Raw genomic sequence first — 26,362 nt, 5'->3', positions numbered from 1 at the left:
TAACACTTGTCGATACATTTTCTCCACATCCGCTACCAAGACAAATCTCCATAATCGCCATTTCAATAGAATTTGAAATATATCTTGTTGTAGTTTTGGACCAATTTCAAGTACGTCGTTTAAGCTTTTACCATTCGATGTCTTGGCTGAAGCATCAAATACCACCCGAACTTTTGTTGTAAGATGGCTTTCTCTTATCACCGCTTGATGTGGTAAATAGTACTTTCCACTATTTCTTCTTGAGACCTTTTTCATATGCCCCATCTCCAAATACTCCTTCATAAAAGCACAATATTGTTTCTGTAACTTTTCATCCTTTTCCAATCTTTTTTCAAGATTTAAAAAACGTGCTAACGCCATTTTCCTTGATGCGCCCAACTCGATATCCTCCTTAAACGGCAATCTCACCACCAATCTCTTATCCTCATTTATTGTTGTTGTTGTTGTAAAGAGCTGCTCGCATCGATCTTCCTTGACGTCGTCATCTTCACATACTTCCTCCATCTCCCAAAATCTTTCCAGCTCTTTCGTAACCGCCATCACGGCATTTCCAGATTCATGTCCGCAAACGCAACCACAGATTATGAGACCAAGTGACGTCTCTTGTCCAGACAAAGAGCCAATTTTGACTACCCCTTCTTGAATGATTTCATGATATAAATCTGCACCAATTAATAAGTCAATTCTATCGGACTTATAGAACAGCGGATCAGCCAAACAGTAATTTCGCCAGCTCTCCACACTGACGTTCAAATTTCTATCAGGTTGCGCTGAAGATAATGTTGACAACACCATAGCATCTATAACATGAACCGCATCGCTCTCAAACCGTGGTTTGATTTCAATTTGCATGATGGCTTTTGATCTGCCGACTGTCGTGTTACCCAGACCCACTAAATCTGTAACTAACTTCTTTCTGGGTAACCTCAGTATTTGGGCTGCCTCTTCCGATATTGAAGTGCGTTGAGAACCTTGATCGATTAAGGCTCTCATTAAAATTTGCTCACCACTTGCAGCCTTTACTCGTATTTGTGCTGTTGCCAACAGAGTGACAGCATTGCCTTCCATGATTAATTGAGCTTTGGAGTTTGATCTCTGAGTTTCCTGCGTTTTGTTTCCTTCGACGTGAAGCATAGTAATATGTTTTCCGCCGCACTTTTCGCACTTGGTGTTAAATTTGAAGCATTTCTTTTCCGACGGGTGACTCAAACAAATTTTGCACATTTTCATTTTTTGTGCCCACGCACCTTTTTCAGCTGGTTGCAGTTTCAAAAATTTGTAGCACTCTTTTAACCCATGTCCTGATGCTTGACAAAATGCGCACGATCGTTGAGTTGTTTGGTATGACTGTGTTGTTTTTGCTCTTTGATGCGTGTTTCCTTTTTTGCTGTATACCGCTTCCAAAGCCAAGTATTGCTGCTCCAGAAAAGACAGGACATCCTCTAGCCTTTGGACTTCTTTTGATTTCTGGACCCATTGCTCATATTTCAGCAATCCTTCCTTATCTAGCTTTCTAATAAGGATCCGAGCAATGAATGGATCTGCCTCGTCTACCTTCATTCCCATAGCTTTCAATGCATGTAATGATTCCGTAGCCGTATCCAATAGCTGCTTTATACTGTTGCTATACTGAATATTTATTATGCCGTGGTCGATGATCTTGTCAAACAATGTGCAGAATAACAGCCGCCGGTTATCGTATCTCTGCTCCAGTATCTTCCATGCCGCACTGTAGTTCTCCCCTGTCACTTGAAGATGTTGTATTAAGCGAGCAGCATCACCTTTCACCACACTTTTAAGTCGATAAAATTTTTCGACTTCCGATAGCCTTCTGTCCTCCTCTACTAACTTTGTAAATATTTCTTTGAAGGAATTCCAATCGTTGATATACCCACTGAATATGGGCACTTTTAACTCTTCCAATCTAATTAAACTTGTTGATCCTGTATTTTGCATTGTTTCCACACGTTCTTCAATTTCCACACAGACATCCACGTATCTTTCCCTGATACAGTCCCAAGCTTCAATCATGTCTAAATCATCTTCGTCATCATCATCAATAATTATTTCCACTATTGATTCCAGTTGTCCATACTCTGATTGCAACGCCAGCCATTGCATATTTAAATAACTTTTATTCGCAGTTGGCAATCTGCTTTCTATTACTTCCAGCTTTCTTGTAATAGTTCTATACTTCAATTCAAATTTTCTTCTTAGCTTCGACACAGGCTTTTCTTGCTCTCTGCTAATTGCCTGATCTCTCGGCTGGGTGTTACTCTCATTTGCCGTTTGTTCGCTAGGTGCCAATGCAGCTGCACCTTGCGTTACCATTAATTTTTTCTCCGCACTGCCTTGCGTTATCTCTGCGTCCTGATTAGCTGCCACTTTGGCTGAGGCTCCTTTTTCTTGCTGCTCAAACCCTTGCACAATTTTATCCATTTTGCTAATTGCTTCTTCTACTCGTCTTTGCAGCTCCTGGACCTCTTCTTCATGCCCACTGGACGACTTTCCGATATCCTTGTTTAACTTGTTGTAGCCTACAATGATTTCCTGCAGCCACTTTCTATTTTTCTTGACAACTGGCAGTAACATTTCCTCCACATCGAGGTCAACTGCTTTTACTGCCAACAAATGTTCAAGGTTTTTCAATTTCTCCAACAGAGAATCCGATTGACTCCTTGTGAACATTTTTCTTTCAATTTTAAATCACTTACACTGATTCGATACGTGTATTAAATCTTTGTTTATTCTTTACTACTTTGCAAGAATCACCAACTTTTACTTTAAACACACTTAACCGTACCGAAGGTTCGAAGGACCAAATGAATAAAACGAGTTTAATCCCGGAGTACTTTTTTGATACTCATTTATTTCTTCAAAATCTCATCCTTATATAAATTATTTTTAATGAATGGATTAAACTTTATTCATTGAGTATGAGTTAAAAACTGAGCTTACAATAATGCTGTTACTTAAAACTAAGCCACCACATTATGTTGCGCCGCTGTCGCTCTGCCAACGTTGCCATTGCATTTCTTGCTGACACAGTGGCCCGTGTAGAATATTGGGCTATTAACCTGTAGTGGGGTGTTGAATAGGCGGCTCGTGTTACTTGTGGGAATACGGGAGCATGAAGGTTTCCCATGAATGGTTGTAAGTAGTTGGTTTGGGTGCAACCAAATGAATAAGGTGTCTAGAATAAGGTGTCCAATGCGCTGACTTAGCAGCTCGTGTGGGGTTTTTGGTTGCCTTGGTGCAGCTAAACTGAGGGAATACGGGAACACGAGGGTTCCTCATGAAAATAAACAAAAAATGGAAAGTATCTTATCTATTCGTTCTCAAGGCTAAAACATTTCCATGACACACATCAACTAATATCCCATGTTTAGAAATCTAAACATTTGCAGTTTTCAATTAATTTGTCATTGATTCAATTAAAAAATGATTGATTCTATATTTAATACGCAGATGTGTGGCTGCAACATGAACTTAAGGTGCGTTGTTTGAGCGAAGGTCCCTGCGATTGTAGGTTAGGGGTGCCCTATATGTTGTCGTAGCAGTATGTTGTGCACTACGGCGGCAGCCCTTGGCCGATGAAAGACTCCATTGGGTTAATCCGGCACGTAGGACCGGCTGTCATGGTATTGCTATAGATTTGTCAACTTGTGGAACGTATGGGTGTGGAACGTGTGGGATTAAAAAATGATAGAATCGATTATTTTTTTAATTGAAAATCACGATGGTGATTGAGAAAATTTTCAGATAATATTAAAAAGTTAATTGAATCAATTAATTTTTTAATTGAAAATGGCAAACATTTCAATCACGATTGTAATTGAAAAAAAAAAACAAGTGAAAGCGTGCTAAGTTCGGCCAGGCCGAATCTTATATACCCTCCACTATGCATCGTTCTTTTCCCGGCATCTCTTCTTAGGAAAAAAAAAGATAAAAGAACACATTTGCTCTGCTATTAGAGCGTTATCAAGATATGGTCCTGATTGGACCACAATTAAATTATATGTTGGTGGCCTGTGTAAAATGTCAGCCAATTCGAATAAGAATTGCGCCCTTTGGGGGCTCAAGAAGTAAAATAGAGTGATCGATTTATATGGGAGCCGTATTCGGCTATAGACCGATTCAGACCATAATAAACACGTATGTAGATGGTCATGAGAGAATCCGTCGTACAAAATTTCAGGCAAATCGGATAATAATTGCGACCTCTAGAGGCTCAAGAAGTCAAGATCCCAGATTGGTTTATATGGCAGCTATATCAGGTTATGAACCGATTTGAACCTTATTTGACACAGTTGTTAAAAGTAAGAATAAAATACGTCATGCTAAATTTCTGTCAAATCGGACAGGAATTGCGCCCTCTAGAAGCTCAAGATGTCAAGTCCCCTGATCTGTTAATATGACAGCTATATCAGGTTATGAACCGATTTGAATCATACTTGGCACAGTTGTTGGATATCATAACAAAACACCACGTGCAAAATTTCATTCCAATCGGATAAGAATTGCGCACTCTAGAGGCTCAAGAAGTCAAGACCTAAGATCGGTTTACGTGGCGGTTATATAAGGTTATAAGCCGATTTGAACCATACTTGGCACAGTTGTTGGATATCATAACAAAACACCACGTGCAAAATTTCATTCCAATCGGATAAAAATTGCGCACTCTAGAGGCTCAAGAAGTCAAGACCCAAGATCGGTTTATATGGCAGCGGTATCAAAACATGGACCGATATGGCCCATTTACAATACCAACTTACCTACACTAATAAGAAGTATTTGTGCAAAATTTCAAGCGGCTAGATTTACTCCTTCGGAAGTTAGCGTGCTTTTGACAGACAGACGGACGGACGGACATGGCTAGATCGACATAAAATGTCACGACGTAGTTACAAACAGAATGACGAAATTAGTATACCCCCCATCCTATGGTGGAGGGTATAAAAATGTAACTCAGATAAGACTCTCAAGGGCTGGGTGTACCAAAACAAAAACATCTCGTAAGCTAAGGTTAATTAACCAAATTCTGTAGATTTTCAAGACGAAATCGCTGATTTGCCCGAACGGTTCTTTACAACCCTTATAGGGAGGGCTGTGGCCCACCTAGAATGATTTTAATTTAATACTCAAGCCGACTTCATCTACTAAAAGTTTTTTTTGTGTTTTTTAAATCAAAAAATGAACGAAATGAAACTTTGGTCCTTACAATATCTCTAGGCATATGTGTTTAGAAGTATCAAACTTATATAGCTCTGTATGGGTTATCCTGCCCATCTGTAAATGGCGGTTCCAAGATAATGACACGTGTGGGAAATGCACCTTCGATGAATTGATTTCTCAATGATAAATAAATAATGAGTATTATCCGCTCTGGAATCGTGATTGGATTAATCCATTTTCTCTCTTGTCGCAAGTCCAAGTGCCTATGACTTGGGAGGCAAGGGAATTTTTGGGTGTGCACCTTTAAAAGTTCTGCTCCTACAGCTCGAGAAGCAGAACTTCTTCATGCTAAAGCACATTAAGCAGTGATGAGTCCATCATGCGATCATCGTACAGGCTAAGGGTCTTTGAAGCTCTTATCTTGCGCACCGAAGGTGGCACATCACCGGGTGTCTTGACCCGTTGGCTGGGATCGCGCAAGCGTTCGTTGCTGCCGCGGGCATTGAAAACCTCGCGGAATACCTCCAAACTACGTTGCCGGCGGAATTGAGGCTCTGAGGCTGAATGATTTCTCAGGATTACAGCATTGCTGAGGGCCTTCAGTTCGGCTTCGTGCAGATTGTTGTTGGAGGAGTCAAGGGATTTCAATAAATTCGATGACTTAGAGCGGGCAACATTGTGGGCAGGTGTGGATTTTCTTTTGTCAAGGCTTTTCAGCCTATATTCCACGGCTTCATCCTCATTGGGGTCGGGCTCTTCGGCAATGGTGGTAATGTGATTTTGTGTTTGCCCTACAGGCGTTGCCTGCACTTTAAAGCCATTCGTCTGAGTCACCGGACTTAGGTCCAGATTATTGGGTCGCTTGTTGATGACATAGCCATTTGGATGAGGCTCGGGCTGGGCAATGGTTGCTGTAGTGATGTTGGCGGATTTGTCACAATTTACCTTTTCCTTGTCGATAAAGCTTATCACCACAGGCTTGGAAGAGCGATTTTTCTCCACCAAATTCGATTTTTCATCGCCATGCATCTGGCGAAAGGCCTCAAGGCGCGCCAGATCGGATTTGCGGAAAAGTTTCTTTTGTATCAGAGCTCGCACGCCATGCCATCCCTTAAGCTTGCGATCTGTGTTCTGCTGTTTGGGAAAACCCTGACCCAGATCCTGGTGTGTGGTGGCATTGCCATTGGGTGTCATTATACTCTCCTGCCCATTGGGCAAGGAGGAAAATTTCTTATTGGAGTTTCTTGCGGAAATCAATTCCTCCACCGACACATCATCATCCAAACAGGAGAAGCTGTTCTCATTAGCCATGGGCGTTTGGAAACTATGCTTCTTGCTGCGCTGTATCAGAGGCTGGGGATAGTGCATGGAGGCTGGGGCCAGATTTCTTTCCTGGCATGGATTGCGTCCTTGATATGGCTGTATTTGTTGCTGGGGCTGTATCATATGATTCTTCTCGGTTGTGCTGCCCACTCTTGGTAGATTGGGCTCGTTTGTCTCATGGAAGTAGGGCAAGTTCTTTTTGTTGGGCGGCGGATTTAAGACGGTGTTGGTATCCGCTGTCAAGTTGTCTATGTTTGTGGGAGACCTAGGCTTCTGGATTTGGGTAGAGTCTGACTCTGCTGCAGTACAATTGCACAAATTGTTGGTGCTAAGCAAAGGTGTGGTTGCCTGCAGGTAAGCATTGAGTCGCATGCCAATATTTGCTGCCTCATGCATACGCTCTTCGGCACATAGCGATGTCAGACGAGCCTCAGCATCATGATCCCAACAATCTTCGCATGTGTCGCGTATCAGTTTAACAGCTGGTCCCCCGCCCCATCCCGTGGGAAAGAGAGGACGGGCCTTGTGTCTCACCACCAACGATTGCATTTGATCGAATGAGGGATGGGAACCTACCTCCAATTCGTAGGGTGCCTTGTACGGAGGTGTAGGCTGGCCAGGCGGATAAAAGTCCGAACAGCGGGTGGCCACCTCCCACAAAACCAGGCCCAAGGCATAGACATCCATTTGCTTTAGCGAAGTTTCACAATCGCGCAGATTTACCGCACCCTCCAAAAGCTCAGGGGCCATATAGCGCAGGGTGCCCACCTCATTGATGCTCCTGGTTTCGGCTTCGGCTATTTCGCCCTTGTACTCGTAACGTGGACCAAATACCTTTAGGGCAAATCCAAAGTCTGCTATGCAGCAAGTGCGATCGGCCTTTACCAAGATGTTGCGAGTATTCAAATCACGATGGGCAATGCATGGCTTATGCTCATCGCCCCTGCGCAGCTCGGTGTGCAGATGAGAGAGACCACGGGTTATACTCTTGACCATGCCACAGAAAACCTCAAAGTTCATGGTGTTCGGTATGAGCCAGTCCTGTAGGCAGCCCAAGGGGGCCAAGGACATAACCAAATGGTATTCCACTTTGCCCTCCATGGTATGGCGTTCATCGTAACCTAAGAAAATGCAGACAAAGACATGTAAAAAAATTGTCATATGTCATAAACTTTGGGGCCTTACCGAAATATGTCAACAGTGCGGGACAATCCATCAAAGGCAACGAATAAATATTTCTTTCGTTGATAAAATACTGCTGATGAGCTTCGGGAAATATTTTGACCGCCACCTCCTGATCGTGTAACAGGCCCTTCATCACCGTCCCATACTTGCCACTGTCCAGCATGCAAATCAGATTTAAATTATCCACATTGCGTAGATTTGAGCTGTAGCCAGGTCCCGAAGGTGCCAAGGGAGCCTCTTCTGGCACTGGTTTCTCTCGTGTACTGCGGCAGTAGATAAACGTTGATAGTAGCGTTATAACCAGACATGTTGGCAACACACACAGCCAAAGACTAGCGGTGGACCAGTGTATGGTCTCGTTTGCCACAGAGTGATTAGATTCGGAATATATACTCTTGGAGAGCTAAAGAGAGAGAAAGAGATTATCGTGAAAGTGAAAAGAGCGCCTCAAGTCTTCTCTGATGTTTCTCTATGTTGGAATTCTTCAACTCACTCACCTCTAAGAATGAAGGTTCTAATACTGTTACATTGCGGTTACAGGCATTGCCAGAGCAACAGCAATAATACAAGGAGTTATTACGCGATGTTGGTGAAGAACTGACACATTCGGCATTGTTACAGGTGCCATTGCCCTCTGTGCTCTCTTTCCAACAACCTGAAAAGAAATGCAAATAAAATTTTCAGTGATGGAGTGTGAAAAATGGTTTTATCTTTTTGCGGCAATTGATTTTTATTATGATTTTTTTATACCCACCACCGAAGGATGGGGGTATATTCATTTTGTCATTTCCGACCCTATGGTTAGGTTAGGTTGAAAAGAGGGTGCAGATATTAATCCGCCCCATGACACTATGGACATACACCTAATTGCTTTCAATACCACTCCCGTGAGGTGGTTCATGTCTGATATTGTATCTCCACCTAAGTGCCGGTATTTGTTGACCCGAACGCCGCGCGATGACAAAGGAAATGCTCCAACGTCTCATCATCTTCCCCGTATGCCCTACACATGCAATCACTTGCCGCACCGATTTTACATAAGTGAACTCGTAGTCGTATGTGTCCCGTTATGATACCAATAGCTATACTGACCTCCTTCGTGCTTCCTTTCAGTAATAGCCTCGTGTTCTCACGATCTGGATTTTCACTTTCCTACCGACGGGCGTGGGAGCATTCGTCGCCCACTCCCTTAACTCGAACTGCGTCGACCCGAAAAGCTTCGGGTTAACCAAGTTTATTGACGGCAGTCCTCTGGTCTTCACCGCCAAATCGTCTGACCTTTCATTTCCCCTTACTCCGTTATGGCCCGGCACCCAAACGATGCAGATTTTGCCATCCTCATAGAAGGCGTTAATCTCCTTCTTACACTGCAAGACTGTTCGTGACCTTACCGTCCTGGTTGTTATTGCCCTTATGGCAATTTTACTGTCGGTAAAAATGTTCACACTCGACGTCCTCGCGTTAGCACCACACCACTTCACGCATTCCGTGATCGCCCGGATCTCCGCCAGCAAGACCGTTTTATGGTGCTGGCGGTCTAAAACAGATCTCAGTCCCTGGGTTCTCAATGTCCCACTGTTCCCAATGTTCTCAGGCCCACTCTGTCCTCTAGCTTTTATCCATCCATGTAACGTGATCTTCCAGATGGCAACACTAGGGTTCCGTCAATCCAAGACTGTGCCGATGGCAGCAGTGCCTCGCACTCGACTTCAAGGTTCATCTCAGGTATCCGATTGGAAACCTCTTCCCTTCCTTCGAGGTTTCCTATCGTAGCCTCGATTATACCGCGATGGTGTGAGCTGCCCCTATCCTCAATCCACTCTCCCATCGCCTTAAGTCTCATAGCCGCAGTGGCTTTACCAAGACCATGCCAAGTCTAGCTTTACTCCTTCGAAAGTTAGCGTGCTTTCGACAGACAGACGGACGGACATGGCTAGATCGATTTCAAATGGCAATTACAATGGTATTACAAACAGAATGACGAAATTAGTATACCGCTTCACTTCACGCATTCCGTGATCGGACCGTATTATAGCCAGGAAGTCTAAAACAGATCTCAGTCCCTGGGTTCTCAATGTAAACCCTCAGGCCCACTTTGTCCTCTAGCTTTTATCCATCCATGTAACATGATCTTTCAGATGGCAACACTAGGGTTCCTTCAATCCAAGACTGTGCCGATGGCAGCAGTGCCTCGCACTCGACTTCAAGGTTCATCTCAGGTATCCGATTGGAAACCTCTTCCTTTCCTTCCAGGTTTCCTATCGTCGCCTCGATTATACCGCGATGGTGTGAGCTGCCCCTATCCTCAATCCATTCTCCCCATCGCCTTAAGTCTCATAGCCGCAGTGGCTGCCTCACACTTAATCTGTATGCCAATGGGTCGGATATCTAGAATAGTCTCCAGTGCCCTAGTGGGCGTGGTTCTCATCGCTCCGCCTATGCCAAGACAACATGTTCTCTGAACCTGTTGTATTATTCTAACATTGCACTTTTCCTCCATAGCACTCCACCAAACTATTGAGGCGTAAGTAAGCATTGGTCTAAACACGCTCCTGTAGACCCAGTGGACTATCCTAGGATTCAGATCCCATTTCGAGCCTACGGCCCTTCTACATACTGCCCAACATTTGTGAGCCTTCTCAGTACGCTCCTGAATGTGACACTTCCAATTCATTTTCCTGTCCAAGATCACACTTAAGTATTTGACCTTGTCATATATCGAAATCGTCTTATTGAGGAAACGTGGTGCGTTAAATTGGCCCAACTTCGTCTTCTTCGTGAACAGGCATATTTCAGCCATCTTAGGGTTAACATCAAGACTTCTGGAGCTAGCCCAGTCACATGCCATATGCAAGACCCATTCGGCCCTTCTGCATAGCTCGTTTGGATCCTTACCCCTATTATAACATCGTCTGCGTAGCAGACGGGTTAAAATCCCTCCTCAGTCAGCATCCGTAATAGGTCATTTACGGTGGTCACCCATAGGAGTGGCGATAAAATGCCCCCCTGTGGCGTACCCCGTACCACTTTCTGCCTTATATTTATGCCATGGGACACACAATTTATCCACCTGTTTCTTAGCATATGGTTTATCCAGTCTCTAAGGACCGGGTCCACCCGTTACTGGTCTAAGGATTGGATCAGTATATCGGTCCGCACATTGTTAAAAGCCCCCTCGACGTCAATGCATACCGCCAGGGTGTACGTTTTGGCATCGAAGGATTCTTCTGTTTAATGCACAACCTCGTGCAGGGCAGTCTCCACCGACTTTCCCTTAGGAGGCATAGTCATGCTGTTTGTATTTGAGCAGTTCACTAGATGTCATTCTCTTTATCATGGTGTCCACAATACGTTCCATGGTTCCATGTAGGCCCTTCGACCTATAGGGTCGGAAGGCACATATATTCTTGATAGTCGTAAAAATCTAAGACGATCTAGCCATGTCCGTCCGTCCGTCACGCTACAATCTTAAATAAAAGATATTAAGCTGATACTTGGCACAGATTCTTTTTGTAGTCATAGGCAAGTTAAGTTCGAAGATGGGCTATATCGGGCCAGATTTGGGTATAGCTGCCATATAGACCGATCTCTCGATTTAAGGTTTTGGACCCATAAAAGACGCATTTATTACCCGATGTCGCCGAAATTTGGGACAATGAGTTAAGATTTGGATATAGATTTGGATATAGACCATATAGACCGATCTCTCGATTTAAGGTTTTGGGACCATAAAAGGCGCATTTATTGTCTGATTTCGCCGAAATTTTGTACAGTGAGTTATGTTAAGCTCCTCGACATACTTCTGCAATATGGCACAGATCGGTTTAGATTTGGATATAGCTGCCATATAGACCGATCTCTAGATTTAAGGTTTTGGGCCCTTAAAAGGCGCATTTATTGTCTGATTTCGCCAAAATTTGGGACAGTAAGTTGTGTTAAGCCCTTCGACACACTTTTTCAATATGGCACAGATCGGTCCAAATTTGGATATAGCTGCCATATAGACCGATCTCTCATTTTAAGGTTTTTGGCGCATTTTTTGTCCGATTTCGCCGATATTTGGGACAGTGAGTTGTGTTAACCCCCTCGGCATACTTCTGCAATATGGCACAGATCGGTCCAGATTTGGATATAGCTGCCATATAGACCGATCTCTGGATTTAAGGTTTTGGGCCCATAAAAGGCGCATTTATTGTCCGATGTCGCCGAAATTTGGGACAGTGAGTTAAGTTAAGCTCCTCGACATACTTCTGCAATATGGCACCCGAAGTGGTGGGTATCCCGGCCGAACTTAACCCAAATTTGACTTACCTTGTTTCTCGATTTTAGTTCCATTGGCAGTCTTGCGCCACAATGAAAAACAAAATGTATAGTCTGGCGGACATGTGCGCAAATGAATCGTAGCATCTGTTGGTTTTTCCACCTGGGAATTGACTTTGTTGTATTCTTTTGATGTAAGGCCTCCCGTATCAAATTGTGGCGGATCCATATACTCCTCCGAATAGTCTTCCTCTATGCGATCCTCCAGATAACTCATGCAACCAAATGGCTGAGGAGCTGCAAAAATAGGTGTGATAAGTTTTCATGGAACTTAGCATAAGAAAAACATTTGTACAGCTTACCTGCCCAACATTGTGCTATAAAAATTACCAAATATATGATCAGAAAATGTACGTTCTTTGACATTGTTTATCAAAGTGTTTTAACGACTGGGCACTGGGTGTATTTCTTGATCCTGATTTAACAAGACTCCTGATGTCCTGTCGTAAGTTAATATGAAAAATTCCCTATTATTAAGGCCATATCTGAAAGAAAAAACATAAATTGGTATTAGAAAGGGAAAAATGTTTTTAAATTCGGAACCCTTGTATTGCCATCTGGAAGATCATGTTACACGGATGAATCAAAGCTAGAGGACAGAGTGGGCCTGGGGGTTGCGGAGATTCGGGCGATCACGAAATGCATGAAGTGGTGTGGTGCTAACGCGAGGACGTCGAGTGTGAACATCTTTACCGACAATAAAATTGCCATAAGGGCAAAAACAACCAGGACGGTAAGGTCACGAACAGTTTGGCAGTGTAAGAAGGAGATTAACGCCTTCTCTGAGAATGGCAAAATCCGCATCGTTTGGGTGTTGGGCCATAACGGATTAAGGGGAAATAAAAAGGCAGACGATTTGGCGGTGAAGGCTAGAGGACTGCCGTCAATGAACTTGGTTAACCCGAAGCCTTTCGGGACGACGCAGTCCGAGTTGAGGGAGTGGGCGACGAATGCGCATGCAACATTGTGGAACAGCGAAACGGTCGGTAGGAAGGCGAAAATCCTATGGGGGGATCCAGATCGTGAGAAGACAAGGCTATTACTGAAAGGAAGCACGAAGGAGGTCAGTATAGCTATTAGTATCATAACGGGACACAAAGGACTACGAGCTCACTTATGTAAAATCGGTACGGCAAGTGATAGCATGTGTAGGGCATGCGGCGAAGGTGATGGGACGTTGGAGCATTTCCTTTGTCATTGCCTAGATTTCGCGTCTAACAGATACCGGCACTAAGGTGGAGACACAATACCAGACATGAACCAACTTAGGGAAGTGGTATTGAAAACAATTAAGTATATTGTAAGTAGCATGGAATTCCTAACTTAATATTTTATTTTTAGAGGTTACTTCATAGTTTTTAGAGCTCACAACAAGCCGATTACTGGCTTAGGTGTATGTCCATAGTGGCATGGGGCGGATTCATATCTGCACCCTCTTTTCAACCTAACCTTAAGCTAGACGCTTGACATTTTGCACAAATACTTTTTATTAGTGTAGGTCAGTTGGGACTGCAAATGGGCCAAATCAGTCCATGTTTTGATTTAGCTGCCGATCTCGGGTCTTGACGTCTTGAGCCTGTGGGGGCGCAATTCTCGTCCGATTTGACTAAAATTTTGCACGTGCTGTTTTGGTATCACTTCCAGCAACTGTGCTATGTATGGTTCTAATCGGTCCATGTTTTGATATAGGTGCCATATAAACCGATCTGGGATCTTGACTTCTTGAGCCTCTAGAGTGCGCAATTCTCATCCAATTTGGCTGAAGTGTTTTGTTATGACTTCCAACAACTATGTTAAGTATGGCGCAAATCGATAAATAACCTGATATAGCTGCAATATAAACCGATCTGGGATCTTGACTTCTTGGGCCTCTAGAGGGAGCAATTCTCTTCCGATTTGGCAGAAATTTTGTGCAACGGCTTCTCCCATGACCTTCAACATACATGTGCAGTATGGTCTGAATCGATTTATAGCTTGATACAGCTCCCATATAAACCCGTCTCCCGATTTTGCTTCTTGAACCCCTACTAGGCGCAAATCTTATTCGAGTGGACTGAAATAATACCCAATGACTACTACAATGTTCAGCATTCATTTATGGTCCGAATCGCACTATAACTTGATATAGCTCCAATAGCATAACAGTTCTTATTCATTATTCTTTGTTTGCCTAAAAAGAGATGACGCGCAAGAACTCGAGAAATACGAACCATGGTGGCGGGTATATAAGATTCGGCCCGGCCGAACTTAGCACGCTCTTACTTGTTTTTTTTTTAAATAATTTTTGCGAAATATTAAATGTGCAACAAACTTGATTGATAATTTCACTCTCCAAAACACTCAGAACTGTTTCTACATTCTTTGGCCTTATTAGAAACCATAAAATAATCGTCAAACCATTTTCAAAAGCCTTAAAACAACGTTCATATGTTTATTAACAATTTACATCACTTCGTATGATAGTGTATTCCAAGCTCCACCATTAGTCAATTGCCATTTAAATTGCTTTGCACCCAAAGCAAAACAAAACAAAACAAAAACAAGTAAAAGCGTGCTAAGTTCGGCCGGGCCGAATCTTATATACCCTCCACCATGGTTCGTATTTGCCGAGTTCTTTGCGCGTCATCTCTTTTTAGGCAAACAAAGAATAATGAATAAGAACTGTTATGCTATTGGAGCTATATCAAGTTATAGTCCGAAAATTTCATCCAAATCGAATAAGATTTTAGGGGCTCGATAAGTCAAATAGGGAGATCGGTTTATATGGGAGCTGTATCTAGCTAAAGACCGATTCAGACCGTATTTAAAACGTATGTTGGAGATCATGGAAGAAGCCGTTGTACAAAATTTCAGCCAAATCGGATAATAATTACGCCCTCTTGAGGCTCAAGAAGTCAAGATCCCAGATCGGTTTATAAGGCAGCTATATGAGGTTATGAACCGATTTGAAATATATTTGACACAGTTATTGGAAGTTGTAATAAAACACCTCGTGCAAAATTTCAGCCAAATCGGATGAGAATTGTGCCCTCTAGAGGCTCAAGAAGTCAAGACCCGAGATCGGTTTATATGGCAGCTATATCAGGTTATGGACTGATTTCAACCATACTCAGCACAGTTGTTGGAAGTCATAATAAAACACCTCATGCCAAATTTCAGCCAAATCGGATGAGAATTGCGCCCTCTAGAGGCTCAAGAAGTCAAGACCCAAGATCGGTTTATATGGCAGCTATGTCAGGTTATGAACTGATTTCAACCATACTCAGCACAGTTATTGAAAGTCATAATAAAACTCCTCATGCACAATTTCAACCAAATCGGATAAGAATTGCGCCCTCTAGAGGCTCAAGAAATCAAGACCCAAGATTAGTTTATATGGCAGCTATATCAAAACATGGACCGATGTGGCCCATTTACAACCCCAACCGACCTACACTAATAACAAGTATTTGAGCAAAATTTCAAGCGACTAGCTTTACTCCTTCGAAAGTTAGCGTGCTTTCGACAGACAGACGGACGGACGTACAAACATGGCTAGTTCGACTTAAAATGTCATGACGATCAAGAATATATATACTTTATGGGGTCTTGGTCGAATATTTCGAGGTTTTACAAACGCAGTGACGAAATTAGTATACCCCCATCCTATGGTGGAGGGTATAAAAAAAACACCATATGCATCTAACTCTGGCCATTTTCTTTTGTTTGAAATTATTAGGTCTAGCTAGCTGGTTGCCTGGCGGGGGCTGGAGTGACAGATTGGCGACTAAGCATTATGATGGCTTGTTTTAGAACTACACAACGCGTAATTGTGCCTCAGATGATAAGGCCGCTAGGCAGGCAGGCAGACAGGCATGTCTTGCCGTTGGGATCGTGATAAGAATAACCACGAGTCATCAGCCATACAGCCATTCTTCCAATAGCTTTTCTTGTTTTGGAAAATACTCTTCCAGTTTTCTTCATTTGGCTCTTGCCCGCACATTCTTGCATATGACGAGACTTGAGCATTAGAAATTAAACATTCTTCTGGGGATCACACCAAAACACAAACAAACACAACACACACTCACACTGACTAATATACTTTGGAGCCATACAGACGTCTGGCAAAAGGCTTGCTTCATTGCGATCAATCACTCAATTAATCAGCAAAGAGAAAGAGTGTGAAGTTCAAATTCTCTTTTAAAGCAGAGAATTTCATGAGACACTCATACGTTTTTCATAACTAATAGAGTGATTTGTTTTAAAAGAGATTTGCTGTCTCATAGTACATACAAATCTCCAACATCTCTGTATGAAAAAAAAAAAAACACAAGTCCAGATGTGCCTGTTATGTTTAAGCAGCTTAATTGTACTGGACCATTTATATCCGCTCCAATAATCAAATCTATAATAACATTAACGGACGCAGCTTTGAAATTCAATTAATATTGCATGAGGAATTTGATAATAAAATGCACTGGAAAAAAAAATATTTTTTTACTTCCACTCGAGATACTAACATATCCTGTCGAAAATATAGAACAAGTTTGAGACCAAAAAGAAAAAAGTAAGCAAAAAGGCTCGGCTGAACTCCGGATACCCACCACCTCGGGAATATACGTAAACCACCTTTCGTCAAAATCCGGTGAAAAATGCATACCTTATGCCCAATAGCAGCTATATCCAAATATGTTCCGATTTGGACCAAATACTAAAGGGTGATTTTTTTGAGGTTAGGATTTTCATGCATTAGTATTTGACAGATCACGTGGGATTTCAGACATGGTGTCAAAGAGAAAGATGCTCAGTATGCTTTGACATTTCATCATGAATAGACTTACTAACGAGCAACGCTTGCAAATCATTGAATTTTATTACCAAAATCAGTGTTCGGTTCGAAATGTGTTCATTCACCGTTCAGCGATGAGGCTCATTTCTGGTTGAATGGCTACGTAAATAAGCAAAATTGCCGCATTTGGAGTGAAGAGCAACCAGAAGCCGTTCAAGAACTGCCCATGCATCCCGAAAAATGCACTGTTTGGTGTGGTTTGTACGCTGGTGGAATCATTGGACCGTATTTTTTCAAAGATGCTGTTGGACGCAACGTTACGGTGAATGAAAACATTTCGAACCGAACACTGATTTTGGTAATAAAATTCAATGATTTGCAAGCGTTGCTCGTTAGTAAGTCTATTCATGATGAAATGTCAAAGCATACTGAGCATCTTTCTCTTTGACACCATGTCTGAAATCCCACGTGATCTGTCAAATACTAATGCATGAAAATCCTAACCTCAAAAAAATCACCCTTTAATAAGTACAAGTCATTGTTCAATTGTGTATAACAAAATATTGATCTTTTTAGTAGCTATATCTAAAAATAAACCGATCTGAACCATATATGGCACGGACATCGAAAAGCCTAACATAAGTCACTGTGTCAAATTTCAGTGAAATCAGATTATACATGCGCCTTTTATGGGGCCACGACTTTAAATCGAGATATCGGTCTATATGGCAGCTATATCCAAATCTGGACCGATTTGAGTCAAGTTGCAGAAAAATGTCGAAGAGCCTAACACAACTCTTTGTCCCGAATTTCGGTGAAGTCGGGCAATAAATGCGCCTTTTATTGGTCCAAAACCCTAAATCGAGAGATCTGTCTATATGGCAGCTATATCCAACTCTAAACCGATCTGTGCCATATTGCAGAAGTCTGTCGAAGAGCCTAACCTAACTCAATGTCCCAAATTTCGGCGACATCGGACAATAAATGCGCCTTTTATGGGTGCAAGACCTTAAATCGAGAAATCGGTCTATATGGCAGCTATATTCAAATCTGAAACGATCTGGGCCATATTGCAGAAGTATATCGAGAGGCCCAACCTGACTGACTGTCCCAAATTTCGGCGATATCAGCCAATAAATGCGCCTTTTATGGGCGCAAGACCTTAAATCGAGAAATCGGTCTATATGGCAGCTATATCCAAATCTGGACTGATCTGAGCCAAATTGAAGAAGGATGTCGAAAGGCCTAACACAACTCACTGTCCCAAATTTCAGCAAAATCGGATGATAAATGTGGTTTTTATGGGCCTAAGACCCTAAGTTGGCGGATTGATCTTTATGGGGGCTTTATCAAGATATAGTCCGATATAGCTTATCTTCGAACTTAACCTGCTTATGGACAAAAAAACAATCTGTGCAAAGTTTCGGCTCAATTTTTAACGACTGTAGCGTGATTTCAACAGACAGACGGACGGACATGGCTACATGGCCTTAGATTTTTACGCTGATCAAGAATATATATACTTTATAGGGTCGGAAATGGATATTTCGATGTGTTGCAAACGGAATAACAAACTTAATATACCCCCATCCTTCGGTGGTGGGTATAAAAATTGCTATGCTAATTGAACTGAATGTTGGAGGCCACAGAAAAAGTCTTTATGTAAAATTTTTTGCCAACTCCAATAAAAATTGCCCACTTTAGGGGTTCAAGAAGTAAAATAAGGATATTGGTTTATATTAGAGCTGTATCAGGCTATAGACCGATTCAGACCATATTTAAAACGTATGCTGGAGTTGGGAGAAGCCGTTGTACAAAATTTCAGCCAAATTGCGCCCTCTAGTGGCTCAGGAAATCAAAATTCAAGATCGGTTTATATGGCAGCTGTATCAGGTTATAGACCGATTTAAACCATACTTGCAACAGTTGTTGGAAACACGAAACACGTCATGCAAAATTTCAGTCAAATCGGATAAGAATTGCGCACTCTAGAGGCTCAAAAAATCAAGATCCAGGATCGGTTTATATGACAGCTGTGTTAGGTTATGGACCGATTGAACCATTCTTGACACAGTTGTTGCTAGTCACAACAAAACACCTTGTGCAAAATTTCAGCTAAATCAGATAAGAATTGCGCCCTCTAGTGACCCAAGAAGTCAAGATCCAAGTTCGGTTTATATGGCAGCTATATCCAAATATAGACCAATATGGCCCATTTCCAATGCCAGCCGACCTACACTTATAAGAAGTATTTGTGCAAAATTTCAAGCGCCTAGCTTTACTCCTTTAGTTAGCGCTAATAGTTTCTTTCGGTTCTAACCCACTGTGCGACATTCGAATTTGGCAATAGAAAGGAGCTTACATATCATTCTAAGGGCTTTATTGAAAAAACTTGCTTTTAATCCTCAATTTGCAAACCCTCCACCATAGGATGGGGGTAACTTATTTCGTCATTCCGTTTGTAACACCTCGAAATATGCGTCTGAGACCCCATAAAGTATATATATTCTTGATCCTCATGTCATTTTAAGTCGATCTAGCCATGTCCGTCCGTCTGTCTGTCGAAAGCTCACTAACTTTCGAAGGAGTAAAGCTAACAGCTTGGGCCTAATCGGTCCAAGTTTTGATATAGCTGCCATATTAACCGATCTTGCGTCTTGACTTCATAAGCCTCGTCCGATTTGAACGAAATTTTGCACTTGGTGTTTTGGATCACTTCCAATAACTGTGCATAGTATGATTCAAATCGGTCTATGTTTTGATATACCTGCCATATAAACCGATCTTGGGCCTTGGCTTCTTGAGGGCGCAATTTACGTCCGATTTGACTTAAATTTTGCACTTTCAATAACTGTGTATGAAGTATGATTTAACGGTTCGGATTTAACGGTCGTTTTGGTATGACTTCCAACAACTGTTCTACGTATGGTTTTATCGGTATGTAACATGATATAGCTGCCATTTAAACCGATCTCCCAGTTTGACTTTTTGAGCCTCTAGAGGGCGCAATTGTTACTCGATTTGCTGAAATTTTGGAGGTGGTGTTTTTCAATGACTGGTGTTTTTCTATTCGGAAAAGTCATTTAAAGAACTTCACAAATGCGATCCATGGTGGAGGGTATAAAAGATTCGGCTCGGCCGAGTTTTCATTTTCAAAAAAAAATTATCGTACTTCGTGCGCACGAATTCTCAAAGTGAGTTTAGTGAAAAATCTCTCCGTCTATGAACACTGAAGTTTCAGAAACTCAAATAATTTTTCAGGTGTAAGACGTTTTTATTTCAAGTTGTTCAGGCGCACCGTGTATGTTGTGGAAATCATACGAAATTGCCAAAACAAAAGGCGATTTATAGATGGCATTAAATAAAGGCTACTAAAGATGGCTCCTATAGATGGCATTAAATAAACGTTACTTAACCGTGGCGCATAGGTGACTATGATGCTGAATGCCTGGGCTCCAATCCTGGCAAGAATATCAGAAACAATTTTTCAGCGATGTTTATCCCTTCCTAATGCTGGCGACATTTGTGACCTGCTATTCCCAAAGAGGTTATAAAAAGGAGGCCCTTATCTTTGAGCTTAAACTTGAATCGGACAGCACACATTGAAATGTGAGAAGTCTGCCTCTGTTCCTCAATGGAATGGTCATGGGCAAATTTGCAGTAATTATTAGTTATTTATATTTGATTTCTCACACCAATATACCACCAATATTTTTTTCAGTGTAATTTTACAAAATTTTCCATTCATAAGTTGCACTTGTTCAACTACGCTTTAAATTGCAATTCGATTAGTCATTAAGAATTATGATTCTCTATTGTAGCTCTGAAAGAACGCCATCCAATCAATCGATAATTTTTACAAACGCCTCCTATTTTCGGATTTGCATAGTCATGCAAAAGTAAAGAAATGGGTTCGAATAGGATATGAGTCAATCTACTTTCTGTTTACTTGTCTGAAAGTTATCAAAACTGGGCTGGTAAAACAGGAAGAGTATGTATTTTGTGCCTGGTAATAGTCATAGCTGGAAGAATGATGCAAGGCTGCAGTGTATTAAGTAAAGATTCTACTTTCATAACAGCGTCTATCAGATACAATAGGTCTCATGTGATACAATAGGTCTCATGCGACTTTTATGGGCCTAAGACCATAAATCGGCGGATCGGTCTATATAACAGCTATATCCAAATCTGAACCGATCTAGGCCAAATTGAAGAAGAATGTCGAAGGGTCTATCACATATCACTGTTCCAAATTTTAGCAAAGTCGGATAATAAATGTGGCTTTTATGGGCCGAAGATCCCAAATCGGCCGATCGGTCTAAAACGGGGCTATATCAAGATATAGTCCGAGAAAGCCCATCTTCGAACTTAACCTGCTTATGGACTTTGACGTTCTTAGCCACTAGAGGGCGCAATTCTTATCCGATTTGGATGTAATTTTGGACGTGGTGTTTTGGTATCACTTCCTACAACCGTGCTAAGTACAGTTCAAATCGGTTCATAACCTGGTATAGCTGTCATATAAACCGATCTTGGTTCTTGACTTCTTGAGCCTCTAGAGGGCACAATTCTAGTCCGATTTTGCACGTGTGGTCGTGGTATCACATCCAACAGCTGTGCCAAGTATGGCGCAAATCGGTACATAACCTGATATAGCTGCGATATAAACCGATCTCAGATCTTGACTTCTTGAGCCCCTAGAGGGCGCCATTCTCATCCGATTTGGCACAAATTTTGTACAACGGCTTCTCTCATGACTTTCAACATGCGTGTCTAATATGGCCTAAATCGATCAATAGCTTGATACAGCGCACATATAAACCGATCTTCCGATTTTGCTTCTTGAACCCCTACAAGGTGCAATTCTTATCCGAATGTATTGAAATATTACACAATGACTTCTACGATGTTCAGCATTTAATTCATTTATGGTCCGAATCGGACTAAAACTTGATGTAGCTCCAATAGCATAACAGTTCTTATTCATTATTCGTTATTTGCCTAAAAAGAGATATCGCGCAAAGAACTCGACAAATGCGATTCATGATGGAGGCTATATAATATTCGGCCCGGCTGAAGTTAGCACGCTTTTACTTGTTATTATTGGTTTCACATACTTATTTACTTAACTTAAATAAAAATGGGGAAATTATTTGGCGTGTCCACAAGAAAAGCTATTAAAATTAATATATCCCAAATAACTAACAGGTATTTACTTTCCACTTTGTAAGAGACTAATAGCCTACAACAATCAAGTAACCCCTCTTAAGCTGTTCTCTTTTTCCCCAACTATGCGTGTCAAAAAGAGAGAAACAAGAGAGGCAAAGACAAACAACCCATTTGGATGCCACCTTTCTAAGGCCCCTTCGCCCTCTTTTAGTTTTACTATGTTTCTCATCATTAGCCCACCAAAACAGAGACTCTCAACAATGCGACGGCCATGGCGCCACATAATTGCATTTTTTTTTTTGTTTTCTTGTTTCGAGATTTTTTTGCACGCCCGTGTTGTTTGTATGGGGATTTGAGACTCGCATTTGTGTGTGTGTGTGTGTGTATGTTTGTTTATTTGGATTTTTGATGTCTTCTTGTATGTCTCATTATTCGGTACATGTTGGAGCCAGTCTGTGAATTGTTGATGTTGATGATGGTTGGTTAGTAGGGAGGGTACTAGGTGCCGCTAAGGGGATACTGGCGTCGGGATGGCCTAAGCATAGTGTGCGTGGAGCATGAGAAATTAAAAATAAAAACTTGATTATTTCAATGTTCTTGTTTTTGGTTTTGAGTATTTTCTGTTTTTGGGTTTCTCTTTTTTGCAAAGAAACTTAGTTTAGTATGCAGTTTTTTTTTGTTTGGAGTCCTACCATCATGATCAAACGCACTTGTTTGTCTTTTATTGTTTGCTTTTGTTTTTCGTTTCGTGTTTTATTTAGCTGATTTTCAATGTGACAGTCCGCAATTTGCACAGAGTAGAAAAATGTTGGCGTGTTAACGACTCTTAAAGGCATTTTAGGGATGTTTTTGTCCTCAGGCCCCCTTGCACCACCTTACCACTTTGCGTTGAGTTTACAAAGTAGCGCGAGCTCATCTGCACATGCTATGGGTATTATATGTAGGGTTGCCACAAAAAAAATGAAAAAAATTTCTTTTTTTATTTTCATTAAATAAATCTTTAAAAAATAATTAGGACAGGGATTTTCTGTGGAAAAACCAGTTTTTGGCAGAAAAACATCTGTCATCATCACTATAAGTTTTGCCAATGAACTTGTTTATTGTTGTATTGCCGTGTCCAAACGGCCTGCCTCTGAGCACTACCATTTTGTAGAGCAGTTACAGGGCCCAATACCTCACAAATGTAGTCAATCAGGGGATAACCAACACTCAAAATGATTTCTGGTGTTCTCCAAAGATTCGAACCCAGGCGTTGAACGTCGTAAGCGGACTTAGTAAACTCTGGGCCACGGTGACCTCTAATCTTCTTTTTCAGCAGATAGTGATCTTTATATTTTTATGATTATAAACCGATGTAATTTCTTGAGGGTCCATCCCAATCTAATTGGACTTTAAGTCGTATTGCTGTAAACCTATTAAAGTCTAACCTCCGATTTGGATATAGATGCCATATAAAGTAATCTCTCCATTTGACTTTTTGAACCTCCACAGGGCGCCGTTTTTCTTCGATACAAAAGACTTCGATACACTATGACTTTTATAGTAGAAGCATATATATATGTACATGTATAGAAAATTTTTGAGAAATGTTTTTAACTTCGTACCTTTTTAGTATTCTAATCATATATGGTCTAACGCCTTGACTTATTAATCGGCAAATAAATTTAATTTATTATTCCAATCGGTCAATAAACTGATATGGTTGCCTTTTTTACTTCTTGATACTCTGCCAGAGGCATATAAACTCAAATATCTATAAAAAGTACAGTCACTATCCGTCTATAACTTCATATGGCTTCCATATAAACATTAAAGGTGTGCAATTCTTTTCCAATGTGGCTGATACAGTTTCCATATAAGATGCGTGATAAATATGGTTTACACTCCGAGTTCTAGAATGTTAAGATCTTTGATCAGTGTCTCGTGTACCATATCCGTCCGGGCCAGTGAGTTGTTATACCCTCCACCTTAGGATGGGGGTTTACTAATTTCGTCATTCTGTTTGTAACTACTCGAAATATTCGTCTGAGACCCCATAAAGTATGTATATTCTTGATCGTCGTGACATTTTATGTCGATCTAGCCATGTCAGTCCGTCTGTCTGTCGAAAGCACGCTAACTTTCCAAGGAGTAAAGCTAGCCGCTTGAAATTTTGTACAAATACTTCTTATTAGTGAAGGTCGGTTGGGATTGTAAATGGGCCATATCGATCCATGTTTTGATATAGCTGCCACATAAACTGATCTTGGGTCTTGATTTCTTGAGCCTCTAGAGGGCGATTGGAATGAAATTTTGCACGACGTGTTTTGTTATGACCTTCAATAACTGTGCTAAATTAAGCTGCCATATAAACCGATCTTGGGTCTTGACTTCTTGAGCCTCTAGAAGGCGCAATTCTTATCCGATTGGAATGAAATCTTGCACGACGTGTTTCCTATGACTTACAATAACTGTGCTAAATTAAGTTCAAATCGGTCAATAACCTGATATAGCTGCCATATAAACCGATATTGGGTCTTGACTTCTTGAGCCTCTAGAGGACGCAATTCTTATCTGATTTGCCTGAAATTTTATACGATGGATCCTCTCTTGACCATCAACGTTCGTGTTTCTTATGGTCTGAATCAGTCTATAGCCTGATATAGCTTCCATATAAACGGATCTCTCTATTTTACTTTTTGGGCGACTAAAGAGCACAATTCTTATTCGAATTTGCTGACATTTTACACAGGACTCCAACATATAATTTAATTGCGGTCCGAACCGGACTATATCTTGATATCGCTCTAATAGCAGAGCAAATCTTTTCGTTTATCCTTTTTTTGTCTAAGAAGAGATGCCGGTAAAAGAAGTCGACAAATGTGATCCATGGTGGAGGGTATATAAGATTAGGAACAGCCGAACTTAGTTCGCTTTTATTTGTTATATATAAGATTAATTTTTTTTGTTTTCTTTTATGTTATTTTCTTTTGTTCGTGAATTGAAATCTGTATGGCAACACTGATTGCGTTAGCAATAAATGTGTTCAGTGCTTGCTAGCTTGCTGCTCTGTTTGTTCAGGGACTCTCGGTGGGTGGTGGGTTGGTTGGCTGGCTGGCTGGCTGGATTGTGGGTAAAACAATGGCATTGGTAATGGGTATGGATAATGGTGGTTGCTTTGGGCAAAGTTCTTCGTTCTTCTCTACCTCTCAGACGGTGCTATACTAATTTTTTTAATGCGAAGTTCAGGCCAAGGCATTGATTTTTCAAAAACAGGAAAAAATAAGAAAAATTAAGGATATTCTGCAAAATTTCTCACATTAATAGAAATAATAATGATATACACTTTTATTTACAAAAACCACTATTGTAATTTTCATTCAACATCTACGATGGTGACTTTGAAAAAACTTTTATGTGATATTCCTTCCATTAGCACTGATATACACATGTTTGGGTGTGTGTGTGTGTGTGGATTTGCTTTGCTTTTTACCTCAATTTGCTTGATTGCGTTTATCAAAATTTCACTAAATTCAAACAATTTCTTGCTTTCTGCACAATAGCACCACACTTTTCGTTTTGTGTAAACTTTTATTTTTTCAAAAATATTCTTCAAAAAATTTAGCTTTGATTGGTTTAGAAAAAAAGTATTATTATTTCGTTTCTTTATGTGTGTGTTTTTTTACTTTGCTGTAGTAACCAGCCGACCGGCGCCAGTTTCTCTGCTTTTTTTTCTGTTTTTTTTCTTGTTTCTTTAAAACGGCGTACTCGCGCGGCGTAGTTGCGCTTCCATTTAAAGCTAAATTGATTATGTGCAAAGTATCTCAAACACGAAGAGGCCTACCAAACAGCAGTGGCAAGCAACAAACCAAGTCAGCTGAGAGTAACAGTGAAAAAAAATTCCCTCACAAACACAACCACACACACACACAGAGCGTAGTGTCAAGTATCTGAGGGATAGCAAACAAACAAACTTGGACTCTTAAAACTGAATTTCTCTTTCGACCCATGTGAATAAGAGATAACAATGTATGAAGTAAAAAGCCAAATAGTTTCCAAAGCGGTATAGAAAACTTGTATATTAAGGTGGTTCGTAATTCTAAAAATAAGATTGATGCGCAGTAATTTCAATTGGAAAATTTGTAAAGAAAAAGCATTGCTTATTTAAAATTTCACGAGCACCAATTTTAAATTTCACTTCTTGCATTGTTTATACATATGTACTAAAGGTGCTATTACACGACATGTATTTCTCATACAAAATTGACCGCGCTGTAATCGACATGTATTTAGACCAAAATATTGTCTTTTGTTTTTGGCAGCGATATCCAAATATAAACCGATCTGAAACATTTAGGACACGGATGTCGAAAAGCCTAACAGAAGTCACTGAGTCAATTTTCAACAAAATCGGATAATAAATGGGCTTTTTATAGGGGC

At 41.0% G+C, this 26,362-nt stretch overlaps 2 protein-coding genes across 2 annotated transcripts in view; both read right to left on the bottom strand.

Annotated features, from left to right (window-relative positions):
- Positions 1–26,362, bottom strand: part of LOC131996221 (uncharacterized) — a 147,799-nt gene that overhangs the window by 5,120 nt on the left and 116,317 nt on the right. The window lies entirely within an intron of this gene.
- LOC106084456 (uncharacterized) lies at positions 3,402–25,807 on the bottom strand. The gene is made up of 6 exons (XM_013248152.2): positions 25,416–25,807; positions 12,306–12,488; positions 11,995–12,240; positions 8,181–8,338; positions 7,684–8,086; positions 3,402–7,619 (listed from the first exon to the last, which is right to left on the bottom strand). The coding sequence occupies exons 2-6, from the start codon at positions 12,367–12,369 to the stop codon at positions 5,524–5,526; spliced, it is 2,967 nt and encodes a 988-aa protein (XP_013103606.2). The 5' UTR covers positions 12,370–12,488; positions 25,416–25,807; the 3' UTR covers positions 3,402–5,523.

The sequence above is a fragment of the Stomoxys calcitrans genome, chromosome 1, assembly GCF_963082655.1.
Source record: "Stomoxys calcitrans chromosome 1, idStoCalc2.1, whole genome shotgun sequence".
NCBI classification, from domain to species: Eukaryota; Metazoa; Arthropoda; class Insecta; order Diptera; family Muscidae; genus Stomoxys; species Stomoxys calcitrans.
This window is presented reverse-complemented; position numbering and strand designations above follow the sequence as displayed.